The sequence below is a fragment of the Stegostoma tigrinum genome, chromosome 17 (assembly GCF_030684315.1).
Source record: "Stegostoma tigrinum isolate sSteTig4 chromosome 17, sSteTig4.hap1, whole genome shotgun sequence".
NCBI lineage: Eukaryota > Metazoa > Chordata > Chondrichthyes > Orectolobiformes > Stegostomatidae > Stegostoma > Stegostoma tigrinum.
The window spans coordinates 15,605,610-15,620,130 of record NC_081370.1 but is presented as its reverse complement, the minus strand read 5'-3'; the positions used below and the strand labels follow the sequence as shown (position 1 = coordinate 15,620,130).

At 42.3% G+C, this 14,521-nt stretch overlaps 1 protein-coding gene across 3 annotated transcripts in view; it reads right to left on the bottom strand.

Moving 5' to 3' along the window:
* The window catches only part of LOC125459148 (anoctamin-9-like), a 138,688-nt gene that overhangs the window by 109,483 nt on the left and 14,684 nt on the right, over positions 1-14,521 (bottom strand). For 2 of the 3 annotated variants that reach the window (XM_048545126.2, XM_048545125.2), the window contains exon 2: positions 11,502-11,570. The exons of the other annotated variant lie outside the window; for it this stretch is intronic. In XM_048545126.2, the coding sequence (XP_048401083.2) occupies positions 11,502-11,564 (63 nt within the window). In that variant the 5' untranslated portion in view covers positions 11,565-11,570. The remainder of the gene's footprint in view (positions 1-11,501; positions 11,571-14,521) is intronic. 3 annotated transcript variants of the gene reach the window in all.

Genomic DNA, 14,521 nt, shown 5'->3' with positions numbered 1-14,521 from the left:
GATACAGTCATCAATGTAAGGGAGGTAGAGGTGGGGTTTGGGGCCTGTATAAGTGCGGAAGAGGGACTGTTCCACGTAACCTACAAAGAGGCAGGCATTGCTTGGGCCCATGCGGGTACCCATGGCCACCCCCTTTGTCTGTAGGAAGTGGGAGGAATCGAAAGAGAAGTTGTTGAGGGTAGGGACGAGTTCGGCTAGGCGGATGAGGGTGTCGGTGGAGGGGGGCTGGCCGGGCCTACGGGACAGGAAGAAGTGGAGGGTCTTCTGCATCAGGAATACAGGTGTATAGGGTCTGGACGTCCATGGTGAAAATGAGGTGTTGGGGGCCAGGGAATTGGAAGTTCTGGAGGAGGTGGAGGGCGTGGGTGGTGTCACAGACGTAGGTAGGGAGTTCCTGGATCAAAGGGGATAGTTATTAACATAGTTATTAAGTTAGCCTGGAACAGAGTTTTTTAAACCAGTGAGACTGCGCTATTTTCTGGCTCTGTATATTGTTAAGGTGCAAAGATGGTCTTTAGTAAAGTGATGTGCTCTTCCTGTTGGATGTGGGAGATTAGAAAGAGTTTCCATGTTACGGATGATTATGTCTGCAGGAAGTGTGTTTTGTTGTGAATCCTATTGGATCACATGGATCAGTTGGAGTGGCAATTACAGGCAATAAGGAATTTACAGGAGCTGGGGTTGTGATGGATGGCATCTGTAGGAAGGGAGAGAAACCACAGATACAGTCAGTTACCGCTAGGAAAGATAGTAGAGGGAGGCAGGTCGTGCAACAGTCTCCTGTGGCTATTCCCATCTCTAACAAGAATGCTGTTTGGAAAATGTAGGAAGTGATGGGCTCTTAGGGGAATGTAGCACTGACAGCCATGTTTCTAGTACTGAGACTAGCTCAAATATAACGAGGACTACATCAGGTTCCAAGTGTTTGATTGTGTTAGAGGACTCCCTCGTCAGAGGCACAGACACATCTCTGCGGCTGACAGCAAGACATCAAAATGGTGTGTTGCCTCTCCAGTGCCAGGATCAAGGATATCTCAGAGAGGCTGCAGGATATTCTCAAAGGGGAGAGGGACCAGCAGGAGGTCTCTATACACATTGGAAGTTTTGACATTGGAAGAGAAAAGGATGAGATTCTGTGGGGAAAATAGGAATTTGAAAACGAGGTCTTCAAGGGTAGTAATATCTGGATTACTCCAGATGCCACAAGCTAGTGAGATAGGAATAGTAAGATAGAGAAGATGAATGTGTGACTGAGGAGCTGGTGCAGGGGAGAAGGATTCACATTTTTTGATCACTGGAATGTCTTCTGGTGCAGAACTGACCTGTATAAGAAGGATAGATTGCACCTGAATTAAAGCTAAGGTACTGGCAGGGCAATTGTTAGAGCTGCTCAGGAGGATTTAAACTCATGGGGGAGGGTAGAAAGCAGGGGACAGGAATGGAGAGAGAGAGAAAATTGGGACAAGGGAGATAGTGTGAAAAAAGATCAGTCTAAGACTGGGAAACAGAACAAGTCAAACAGTCAGGGCAGACAGGAACAAAGCAGAGAACAAGGTAGGACTGCTAGATTAAAACTGTTTATTTCAATGCAAGAGGCCCAACAGGTAAGGCAGATGAACTCAGGGCATGGTTGGATACATGGTACTGGGATATCTTAGCAATTACAGAGACGTGGCTCAGGGGTGGATAGAACAGGCAGCTTAATGTTCTGGGGTATAGGTGCAATAGGAAAGATAAAAAGGGAGGCATGAGAGGAAGGGGAGTGGCATTTTGATTAGGGATAGCATTATGGCTGCACTTCGGGAGGATATTCCTGGGAATACATCCAAAGAAGTTATTTGGGTTGAAATGAGAAGTAAGAAAGGCATATGATCACTTTGTTGGGATTATACTATAGACCCTCCCAATAGTCAGTGGGAAATTGAGAAATGAATTTGTAAGGAGATCTCAATTATCTGTAAGAATAGAACAAAAACAAAGTTGCTGGAAAAGCTCAGCAGGTCTGGCAACATCTGTGAAGGAGAAAACAGAGTTAACATTTCGGTCCAGTGACCCTTCATCAGAACTGAGGAACAGTTTTTGTTCCTGATTTACAGCATTTGCAATTCTTCTGGTTTTTATTTGTAAAAATAGGGTGTTTATGGTGAGGCATTTTAATATTCCAAACCTAGAACAGGGCTGCCACAGTATTAAGGGCTTAGATGGAGAGGAATTTAAGTGTGTACAAGAAATTTTCCTACTAGAGAAGGTGCAAAACTTGACCTACTCTTGGGAAATAAGGCAGGGCAAGTTACTGAGGTGTCTGTGGGGTAGTATATTGGGGCCAGTGATCATAATTCTATCAGTTTTAAAATAGTGATGGAAAAGAATAGACTGGATCTAAAAGTTATAGTTCTAAATTTGAGGAAGACCAATTTTGATGGTATTAGGCAAGAACTTTCAAAAGTTGACTGGGGGCAGATGTTTTCAGGTAAAGGAATGGCTGGAAAATGGGAAGCCTTCAGAATTGAGATATTGAGGGTCCCAAGATAGTATGTTTCTGTTAGGGTGGAGGTCAAGTAGGAGTAGGGATGCTGGATGACTCAAGAAACATAGGTTTTGGTCATGAATAAGAAAGAAGCAGATGTCAGGTATAGACAGCAGAGATCAAAGCAGTAGGAATATATTTAAGAGGGAAATCAGGAGGGCAAAAAGGGGACAGGAGATTGCTTTGGCAAAAAAGGGTTAAGGAGAATCCAAAAGGATTTTATAAATAGAGTAAGGACAAAAGGGTAACTAGGGAGAGAATAAGGCCCTTTAAAGATCAGCAAGACCACAAGACATGTGTGGAACAGCAGGAGATGGGGGAGATATTAAACAAATATTCTCCATCAGTGTTTACTATGGGGAAGGATATGGAAGATATAGAACATGGGGAAATAAATAATGACATCTTGAAAAACGTCCACATTACAGAGTAGGAGTTGCGGACGCTTTAAAACACATAAAGGTGGATAAATCCCTGACACCTGATCAGGTGTGCCATAGAACTCTGTGGAAAGCTGGGCAAGTGATTGCTGGACCCCTGTCTGAGATATTTGTATCATTGATAGCCTGTAAGTTTGCAGATGACACCAAAATTGGAGGTGTAGTGGATAGCAAAGAAAGTTACCTCAGAGTACAACAAACTCTTGATCAGTGGGCCAATGGGCCGAGGAGTGGCAGATAGAGTTTAATTTAGATAAATAATTTAGGTGCTGCATTTTAGAAAGGCAAACCAGAGCTGGATTTACACATTTAATGGTAAGGTTGGAGTGTTACTGGACAAAGAGACTTTGGATCACAGTTTCATAGTTCCTTGAAAGTGGAGTTGAGCGGTCACATTGTGTTTGTATCGGACATTGGTTATGCCATTTTTGGAATACTGTATACAGTTCTGGTCTCCCTGCTACAGGAAGGAGATTGTGAACCTTGAAAGGGTTCAGAAAAGATTTACAAAGATTTTGCCAGAGTTTGAGGGTTTGCGGTATCGGGTCTGGCTGAATAGGCTGGGGTTATTTTCCCTGGAGCATCGGAGAGTGAGGGATGAACTTATAGAGGTTTATAAATTTATGAGGACATGGATATGATAAATAAACAATACCTTTTCCCTGGGATCGGGTAGTCCAGAACAAGAGGGCATATGGTTAAGGTGACAGGGGAAAGATTTAAAAGGGACCTAAGGGGCAACTTTTTCAAGTAGAGGATCATGCGTGTATGGAATGAGCTGCCAGAGGAAGTGATGGGAGGCACATACAATTACAACATTTAAAAAGCATCTAAGTGGAATTATGAATTGGAAGGGTTACGGGATACGGGCCAAATGCTGGCAAATGGAACTAGATTTATTTAGGATATCTGGTCGGCATGGACAAGTTGGACTGACAGGTCTGTTTCCCTTCTGTACATCTCTATGTCTCAATGACTCTATTGCAATAAATAAATTGTCAAGAGTGAGATGCCAGTGGGAGAGACCAAGCTGCAGTGAGACCAGCAGCACAGTAACGTCACAAACCACAACAGGACAATTGCAGGGAAAGATGTTGATGGTGAGTGTGACTGGTTAGTATTTCAAATCTTTAAAGTAAATTCAATATTATCTGTTTATGTTTAGATTTCCAGTGTTTTTCTCTTCTTCTTAAAAAAGATGTTGATTAAGTACAAGATTGATACTGGTGATTTTTTAAAATATAAGAACAAGGAAGGGAATCTAGAGCAATTCATTTAAAAAACGACAGTGATAGCAGTATGGGCAATGTGTTGCTGGAAGCTGTTGGACACCAGTAGGATCCGCAGTGAATAGTTCAAGGTAATAATCTCGAGATCAGCACTGGGCCACTGACAAATTGATATAGGGTTCATATAATGGAATTATATGTGTGGTTCAATGATTAGTTTGAGTAGAATGGGTTTCAGTTCATGAGGAACTTGCACCAGTACTAGGATAGAAGGAAGCAGTTCTATTGGGACAAGTAGAAGTTTTGCACAGACCATGCTTATACTAGTATCCTGGTGAATTGAGTAGCTAGGGCTGTAGAGAGGTAAATTAGCTGGGGGAAGATTTTGGATGAGGAGAAACATAAGCTTACAAAGCAAGAGAATATAGCAGCATTTTAGGGCAGCTATTTGGACAATAGTAGCCAGAATGGGACAGGAAGAACAGCGTGGTACACACCTTGAAAAACAGCAGTAAAGATAGTTAAGCATGGAGAGGTGGAGAATGGTAACAAGGCAAACTAAGTGGCTCTTTACTTGAATGCATGTAGTATTTGGACCAATTTAAATGAATTAAGAAATACAGGTCTCATATACAGAAATACAAAATCTTATAGCCATTGCAGAGACATGGTTACAAGGAGATCAAAGCTGGGAATGAAATATTCAGGGGTCTGTGACTTTTCAAAAGAACATGCAGGAAGAAAAGGATATTGAGGTAGTACAGAATGAAATAAATTATCTTGGATCAGAATATGTAGAATCTATATGAGTGGAGATAAAAAGTAAAGAAAGGGGGCGAGGACACTAGTAGAAGTAGTCCATAGTCCTCTTAACAATAGCGGTATGGTTGGGCAAAGAATGAGTCAAGAGATTATGAGGGCATTTTTAAAAAAGCAGTACATACGTCATGGGTGGCTTTAATCTTCGTGTAAACTGAGTAAGTCAGAGTGGCAGTGAGAGTTTCAGGGAAGTTTCATAATGTATTTGCGACAGTTTCCAAGGACATTAGGTTATGGGTTTAGACAGGGTTCAAGCTCTTTTCAAGTGTAATGATGTAGGTTTAATAAGTGATGTCAAAGAAATTCCCCCAGGAAACAGTGACCATAATATGGCAGAAGTTAACATTCAGATTGAGAGGAAGAAAATTGGATTGGAAACAACCATGCTAAACTTCAAGGTGGGTAATTGTAAATAATGAGGGCAGAGCTAGGTGAAGTGAACTGGAATAGATATTCAGCGGTAGAGACAACTGAGGAACAATGGTAGATGTTTCAGAAAGAGTTCATGGCTCACAACAAAGATGTATCCGAGTGAGAAACAAGGATTCTAGGAAAGGCTTAAGATAACCATAGTTACCCAGAAGAATTAAGGAGAGTGTCAAATTGAAAGAAAAACATACAATATGGCAAAAGAATTAGTGATAATTGGAGGATTGGGAAAGATTTAAAAATCATCAAAAGATGAACAAAAAAAAGAAGACAACCTTTGACAATAAACTTGCAATTAATATCAATAAAGTTGAGGAAAGTGATTGCACTATAGCCACGTTTGCAGATATTAACAAAAATCAGTAGGAAAGCAAGTGCTGAGGATTCTTTTTATTCTCTTGTATGATGTGGGTTTCATTGGCTGGACAACATTTAATGGCCATCCATAGTTGCCGTTGAACATGGTGGTGAGCTGCTTTCTCAAATTGCTGAAGTCCATGTGCTATAGGTAAATTGACGATGCCATTAGTGAGGGAGTTCCAAGATTCTGACCCAGCAACTGAAGGATTTCCAAGTTTTCAAGTCAGGATAGTGAGCTGCTTGGAAGTGAACTTGCAGATGTTTGTGTACCCATTATATCTGCTGCCCTTGTTCTTTTAGGTGGAAATGGTTGTGGTTTTGAAAGAAGCTTTCTAAGTATATTTGGCAAATTCTGCAACGCTTCTTGTAGGTAGTACATATTGCTGTTACTGAGCGTCGATAGTGGAGGAAGTGGAAGTGTGCCAATCAAGCAGCTGCTTTGTTCTGGACGGTGTCAAGCTTCTTGAGTATTGTCAGGGCTGCACTCATCTGGGCAAGTGGAAAGTATTGCATCACCTCTGGGCAAGTGGAAAGTATTGCATCACCCTTCTAATTTGTGCCCTGTACATGGTTGACAGGTACAGGAAAGTCAGGAAGTGAGTTACTCAGTGCGGGATTCCTACCCTCTGATCTCTTATAGCTACGGCATTTATATGGCTAGTCCAGTTGAGTTTCTGTTCAATGAAAACCTGCAGGATGTTAATAGCTGGGGATTCAGTGATGGTAATGTCATTAAATGACAAGAGCGGTTACATTGTCTCTTATTGGAGATACTTATTGTCTGGCATTTGTGTGGTGTGAATGTTACTTGTCACTTGACAGGCCAAGCTTGGATATTGTCCAGATCTTGTTGCATTTTAACACAGACTGCTTCAGTATCTGGGGAGTCACAAATGGTGCCAAACATTGTACAATCATCTGCGTTTCTGGCCCTATGATGGACAGAATGTCATTGATGAAGCAGCTGTTACCCTGAGGAACTCCTGCAGAGCTGAGAACACTGAACTCCAACAATCACAACCATCTTCCTATTTGCTAAAATGACTCCAATTAGAGGAGAGTTTGCCTCTTTACTTCTATTGATCTCAGTTTGCTCGGTCTCCTTGATATACTTGGTTAAATGAGGCCTTGATGTTGATGGAGTTATCACTCTCACCACACCTGTGGAATTCGGCTCTTTTGTTTCTGTTTGAACCAAGGTTGTAATGAGGTCAGGAGTTGAATGACTCTGGCAGACCCCAAATTGGGCTGGTTATTGCTGAGCAGCTGCTGCTTGATGGTGCCATTGAAAACACTTTCCATCACCTGACCGATGATCAAGAGTAGACCGATTGTGCCATGATTGCTGGATTGGATTTGTTCTGCTCTTTTGTGTGGAGGACATACCTTGCAATTTTCCACATTGTCAGGGAGATGCCAGTATTGTAACTGTCCTGGAACAGTTTGGCTAGGGAAGCAACAAGTTCCGGAGTACAAGTCTTCATCACTGTTGCTGAATAGTTGTCAGGGCTTATTGATTTTGCAGTATCTAGAATCTCCAACTATTTCTTTAAGTCATGTGAACTGAATCGAATTGGCTGAAAACTGGCATCTGGGATGCTGGGTACCACTGTTGGAGGCCAGATTGTTGTAAATGCTTCAGCCTTGTGTTTTGCACTGATGTGCATTCTATCATTGAGGATGGTATTATTTGTGGAATTTTCTCTCTCAGTGAGTAGTTTAATTGTTCACTTTTGTTTATGACTGGATGTGCGGGGACTACAGAGTTTAGATCTGATTTGTTGGTTGTGGGATTGCTTAGCTCTATCAACACTTGCTGCTCATGTTGTTTGGCCCGCAAGAGGCCCTGCTTGGTAGCTTAACTAGGATGATTCATTATTTTTAAGATATGTCTGGTGCTGTTCCTGGCATGCCCTCTTGCAATCTCCACTGAACCAGGATTGATTTGATTTGATTTATTATTGTCACATGTGTCCTAAGTACAGTGAAAAGTTTTCTTTTGCATGCAGTATATGGAGATCATGGGGTGATTGAATTCAGTGAGGCATACAAAGTTATGGCTGCTCAAAAAGTATACAAAAGCATGATCAATATTAGATTTGAAAATTGAGAGATCCATTCAGCAGTCTAATAACAGTGGGGAAGAAGCTGCTCTTGAACCTGTTGGTTTAGGTGTTTAAGCTTTTGTATCTTCTGCCTGACAGAAGAAGTTGAAACAGATTATATCTGGAGTAGGAGGGGTCTTTGATAATGTTGGCTGCCTTTCCGCAGCACCTAGAAGTGTAGATAGAGTCAATGGATGGGAGGTGGTCTTGCATTTTAGTCTGGAATGTGTTCACAACTTCTGTAGTTTCTTACGGTCTTGGGCAGAGCAGTTGCCATACCAAACTGCGATGCATCCAGATAGAATGCTTACTATGGGTATCTATAAAGGTTGGTGAGGGTCCTTACGGACATGCTGAATTTCCTTAGCCAGCTGAGGAAGAAGAAGCATTGTTGTGCCTTCTTGACCAGGATTGTTGTCTTATCACCATGACACCAAGCATTTTATCTCCTTTCTGCATTCTGTCTCATCATTGCAGGTGGAGTTCAGGCCAAATTTAGCCAAATAGTCATGAATATACAGGGAGTACAGGAGGGAGCTAAGTATTCATCCTTGCCGGGCACCAATGTTAAGAATTATTGTGGAGAAGGTGCTGTTATCTGTCTTCACTGATTGCGGTCTATAGATTAGGAAGTTGAGTTGCAGAGGGCAGAGCACAGTCCTAGGTCTTGGAGTTTGGAGACTAATTTGGTTGGAATTATCATGTTGAAGGCGGAGTTCTGGTCGATTTCTAGAAGCCTGATATAGGTATCCTTGTAATTCAGATGTTCCAGAGTTGTGAGTAGGGCTAGGGAAATGGCATCTACCATGGACCCATTACACTGGTAAGCAAACTGCAAGGGAACGCTGCGGCAAGGAGGTTAGAGTTGATGTGAGCTCTGGCTAAGCTCTCGAAGCCCTTCATAATTATGGAGGTTGGAGCCGCCAGTGGGTAGTAAGGAGAGGCTAAAGATGTTGGCGAATATTCCCAACAGCTGGTCCACACAGGATCTGAATAAACAGCCAGGGACTCTGCTTTCCTTGGGTTCACTCTCAAGAAGGCTGATGTGGCATCTGCAGCAGTGACCGAGGGAATAGGTGCATCTGAGGCTTTTGGGGCAGCTCAAATCATTTCACTGGCATTCTACTCAAACAAAAATGTAAAAAAAATTGAGTGCATCAGGGAGAGATGTGTTTTTGTCCAGTTTTCTGTTCTGCTTCATTTTGTATCCCATTATACTGTGTAGGCCTTGCCACAAATGGTGGGTGTCCGTGTGGTTAGTTTCAGTCTCTAACTTATGCTGGTATTGCCTCTTGGGATCACTTCGCCTTGAGGAGATTGTATCTGGATTTCCTGTAAAGGTCTGGGTTGTCTGACTTGAATGTCACACGCCTGGTCTTCACTAGAAATGGATTTCTTGGGTCATGCACAGTTTCCAGTTGGGGAACATATGAATTCCCTGACTTGATGGTAAAGGTTGAGTGGGGGATCTGCTGGCCCATGAGTTTATAGATTGTGTTGGAATATGATTCAGCTGCCCACAGCATTTCATGGGCGCCCAGTATTGTGTTGCTAGACCTGTTTGAAATCTGTCCTATTTAGCATGGTGGCAATATTATACAGCATGATGGACGGTATTCTCAAAGTGAAGGCAGGACTTCATCTCTGCAGGAACTGTGCAGTGGTCATTCTTACTGATAGTGCAGCAGGCAGATTGATAAGAATATTGTCAATTATGCTTTTATCGCTCATTGGTGCACAACTGTCATAGAGTCTGTCTAGCAGCTTTGTCCTTTAGGGCACACCGGTCCCATCAGTCATGCTGCTACCATGCCACTCTTGCTGGTGGCCATTGAAATCCCCCATCCAGAGTACATTTTTCACCGTTACAACCCTCAGTGCTTTCTCCAAGTATTGTTCAACATGGAGGCGTATTGGTTCATCAGCAGGAGGGAGAATAGTACCTGGTAATCAGCAAGAGGTTTCCTTACTCATATCTAACCTGATGCAATGAGATTTCATGGAATCGGGATTCTATGTTCAGGATGGCCAAAGCAACTCCCTCCCATCTGTATACCACTGTGCTGCCACCTCCATTGGGTATGTCCTGTTGGTGGGGCAAGACAATCCAGCAATGATGATGGTGATGTCTGTGATATCATCTGTGAGGTATGATTCTATGTGTATGACTATGTCAGGCTGTTGCTTGACTAGTCAGTGAGACAGCTTTCTTCATTTTGACCCCCAGATGTTAACAAGGAGGACTTTGCAGGGTCCAGAGGGCTACTTTTGCTGTTGTCATTTCTGGAGCCTAGGTTGATGCGGGGTAATCTGTCTAGTTCCACTTGTTTGTTGAGACTTCATAGTGATTGATACAGCTGACTGGCATTTTAGAGAGCAGTTGAGAATCAACCAGATTGCTATGGTTCTGAAGTCACATGTAGGCCAGACCAGGTGAGGAAGGAAAATTTCCTTTGCTGAAGGATATTAGAGAACCAGATGGGTTTTTACAACAATGGTCAACTCTAGATCCTTAATTCCAAATATTTTAGTGAATTCAAATTCCATCATCTACCATAGCGAGATTTGAACCCAGGTCCCCAGGGCTTTAGCTGAGTTTCTAGATTAATAATCTAGTGATAATACCAATAAGCCATCACTTCCCCTGATTACACAAAATGTCTCCACAGCAAACAGAAAGGTGCAGTGAGTGGGCAAAAGCTTGATAAATGGAAATAGTGTTGAAAATAGTGAGGTTATGCACTTTGGCAGGAAGAATGGACGTTCACTAGTTTGATCTGGGATATGGATTCTATTCTGGGGAGAGGTTGAGTAGGTTGGTCTTGTACTTATTAAAATTTAGAAGAATGAGAGGCAACCTTATTGAATAATACAAGATTCTTACGGGGCTTGACAGGGTAGGTGCAGAAGGGTCGTTTTCCCTTGTTTAAAGAGTCGAAGACCAGACAGCATGGTCTCAGAACAAGAGGTCATCAACTGAAGTCAGAGATGAAGAGGAATTTCTTCTCTCAGAGGGTAGTGAATCTATGGAACTCTTTACAGCAGAGGGCTGAACAGCCTGGTCAAGGGCGAGATTTAATCAGTAAGGAGTCAAGGGTAATGGGGAAAAGGCAGGTAAATGACTACAGGGCAGTTAGATTTGCCATGATCTAACTGAATGGTGGAGCAGACTCGATGGGCTGAATGGCCTAAGTCTGCTCCTATGACTTAGCGTCTTAGAGAGCATTGCTTATCTTGTAACTAATGAAGTATCTGAATGGCAGGGTTCAATGCACTAGAGTGAGCAGAGAAAAGAGGGGTACTCTTGTGGTGCATTGGTAACATCCCCACCTTTGGATTCAAGTTCCATCTGCTCCAGAGGTTTGTAATAATATCTGAGCAGGTTGGCTAGAAAAATACGTCAAATGAATAAAAAGGGAGGGGTGCCGACTATTAAAGCTAAGTGAGTGAGCACTCAAGAAGCATTTACTCTTCTTCTATACATATCAACATAAACTAGTGCTATTTGTTACTCTTCTATGTTCATTAGTGTTCATTATTTTTTGTGGTTTGTTTAATTAGATCTTTTATGAAAATAAAAGAAAGAAGTTACCAGAATATCATTATCTTCAAGCAGCAGGCATTCCTCTTCATTATGGGGCACAATGTAAATCATTTCATTCTATAAATAAAGACAGTAGAGAGTCATTAACTGGCTAAGGTCTGTGTTCACATCTGTAACCCAAGTGGATCTTACTACCCGAGACACTAATTCCACAAACTGTGTCACTTTCTGTAAATAATACAATGGTGTTATTCTGTGATGTCATCACTTCGTTAAACATCTCTTGTCTTAAAAGCTTTGGATGAAAAATATGAAGTGCCTGAAACAGAAAATAATGTTCATGCACAAGATGTCAATTACACTATTAACAAATAACATCCAGCTTTAACTTTACCTCTTGATAACATATGTTATACGACCCACCTACCACAGGTTTAGGTTGTTTAAGGAGCTTGTTTTCTACCTATAGGCACGTCTGACACTACACTCCACTATTTCCACCATAAGTAGGGCACGGAGGCTGGTCTTGGTGCAACCCAGGACAACTGGGATCTAACACCACTCTGTCAGCACCAATTTGATCCACACCAGCAAACTGAATTCCCAAGGAATCCAGCTGCCGCAACAACACCCAGTTTTGCAGCTATGGTTAATAATGATAGAGGCTCGAATTTCGATTAAGTGTGTGACCGGGGCTCTCTCTACTCCTGTTGCCTACCATTGGTGTATATTGGAAGGATTTACAGAATGGAAGTCCACCCATTTTGCCACATTATGACTGTGTCTTCTTTGGGCTATCATGCCCTGGAGTGGGACATGAACCCAGAGCTTCTGGCTGAGTTGCAGGGACATTATGCACCATGCCACAAGACTTTTCTGACCCATCAGCTATACTCAGTTTAACACAATTAATATGCAATTAACAGACTTCCTTCCCTGTTTAAATAAAAATTAAAGCTAAGCAGAAAAATCAAAATTTCAAAACAAATGCTATTTTAAATTGAGCTTTTGGAGGAAGAGTCAGCATTTTAAGCAAGTTAATTTAAAATTGATAACAGGGTTTATATTTAAAATTTCTAACAACTGCCTTGTTCAAGAAAGGTCGTAAGGATAAATTCAACTATTACAGACAGGTCAGTTTAACTTCAGTGGAGGAAGCTTCTAGTGGCAGTTATTTGGGATAGAATTAATGGTCAAAATGGCAAAGGTGGGTTGATTTGGAAGAGTCAGCATGGATTTCTAAAGGGGAAATCATGTTTTACTAACTTGCTGAGTTTTTGGAAGAGGCAACAGAAAGGCTTGATGAGGATAAATTAATGATGTTGTGGACATGGACTTTCAGGAGCCATTTGATTTAATGAAACACATTAGAGGAAAGTTTCAAGACTTTGAATAAAAGTCATCGAAATAATGCCATCTATAAGTTTGCTGTTAAGACCACTACTGTAGGCCAGATATCAAACAATGATGAGCCAGAAGGAGGAAGGAGATAGGGTGCTTGGTGTCATCGTGCAATGATAACAGCGAGCTGGGCTGGTATTGGGATGCAGTGGGGGAAGGGGAGATTTGAAGCTTGTGAAGTCCACATTGATACCATTGGGCTGCAGGGTTCCCAAGCGGAATGTGAGTTGCTGTTCCTGCAACTTTCGAGTGGCATCATTGTGGCACTGCAGGAAGCCCATAATGGACATGTCGTCTAAGGAATGGGAGGGGGAGTTAAAATGGTTCGCGATTGGGAGGTGCAGTGTTTATTGCGAACCGAGCGGAGGTGTTCTGCAAAGCCCAGCTCGTCCCCTAGCCAGTGAAGTCTGTACCTCGTATTCAGACAAAAAATGTTTAATTTTCTGGGGCAACTGAAATGAGGGGGCACAATTTAAGAATATGGGCTCAGATCTTCCAATGAGAAGGTAATAGTGCTAAAGTGTAGATTAGAGTTGCATATCTGAACCATCCAGAAGTCCCAACTGACACTGCAGGCATTGCCCAGAAACTTGAAACTTCCAATTATCCTGCAATTATCTGATACCGAAAAGGCTCCAAGAAAGGTTGCCACCACTGAGTTAAAGTCAGAGACTTTGAAGCGATCACTTTACACCATAAGACCATAGACATAGGAGTGGAAGTGAAGCCATTCAGCCCATCAGGTCCACTCTGCCATTTAATCATGGCTGATGGGCATTTCAACTCCACTTCCCTGCACTCTCCCTGTAGCCCTTAATTCCTTGTGAGATCAAGAATTTATCAATCTCTGCCTTGAAGACATTTAACATCCCAGCCTCCACTGCGCTCCATGGCAATGAATTCCACAGGCCCACCACTCTCTGGCTGAAGAAATGTCTCCTCATTTCCATTCTAAATTGACCCCCTCTAATTCTAAGGCTGTGCCCACGGGTTCTAGTCTCCCTGCCTAACAAAAACAACTTCCCAGCGTCCACCCTTACTCAGCCATACATTATCGTGTAAGTTTCTATTAGATCTCCCCTCAACCTTCTAAACTCTAATGAATACAATCCCAGGATCCTTAGACGTTCATCATATGTTAAACCTATCATTCCAGGGATCATCCATGTGAATCTCCACTGGACACGCTCCAGCGCCAGTATGTCCTTGCTGAGGTGTGGGGCCCAAAATTGGACACAATATTCTAAATGAGCTTTATAAAGTCTCAGAAACACATCACTGCTTTTATATTCCAACCCTCGAGATAAACGACATTACATTCACTTTCTTAATCACGGACTCTACCTGCAAGTTAACCTTTAGAGAATCCTGGACCAACACTCCCAGATCCCTTTGTACTTCTGCTTTATGAATTTTCTCCCCATTTAGAAAATAGCCCATGCCTGTATTCTTTTTTCCAAAGTGCAAGACTTCATATTTGCTCACGTTGAATTTCATCAGCCATTTCCTGGACAACTCTTCTGAACTGTCTAAATCTTTCTGCAGCTTCCCCACCTCCTCAGTACTCCCTGCCTGTCCACCTATCTTCGTATCATTGGCAAACTTCGCCAGAATGCCCCCAGTCCCTTCATCCAGATCATTAATATATGAAGTGAACAGCTGCGGCC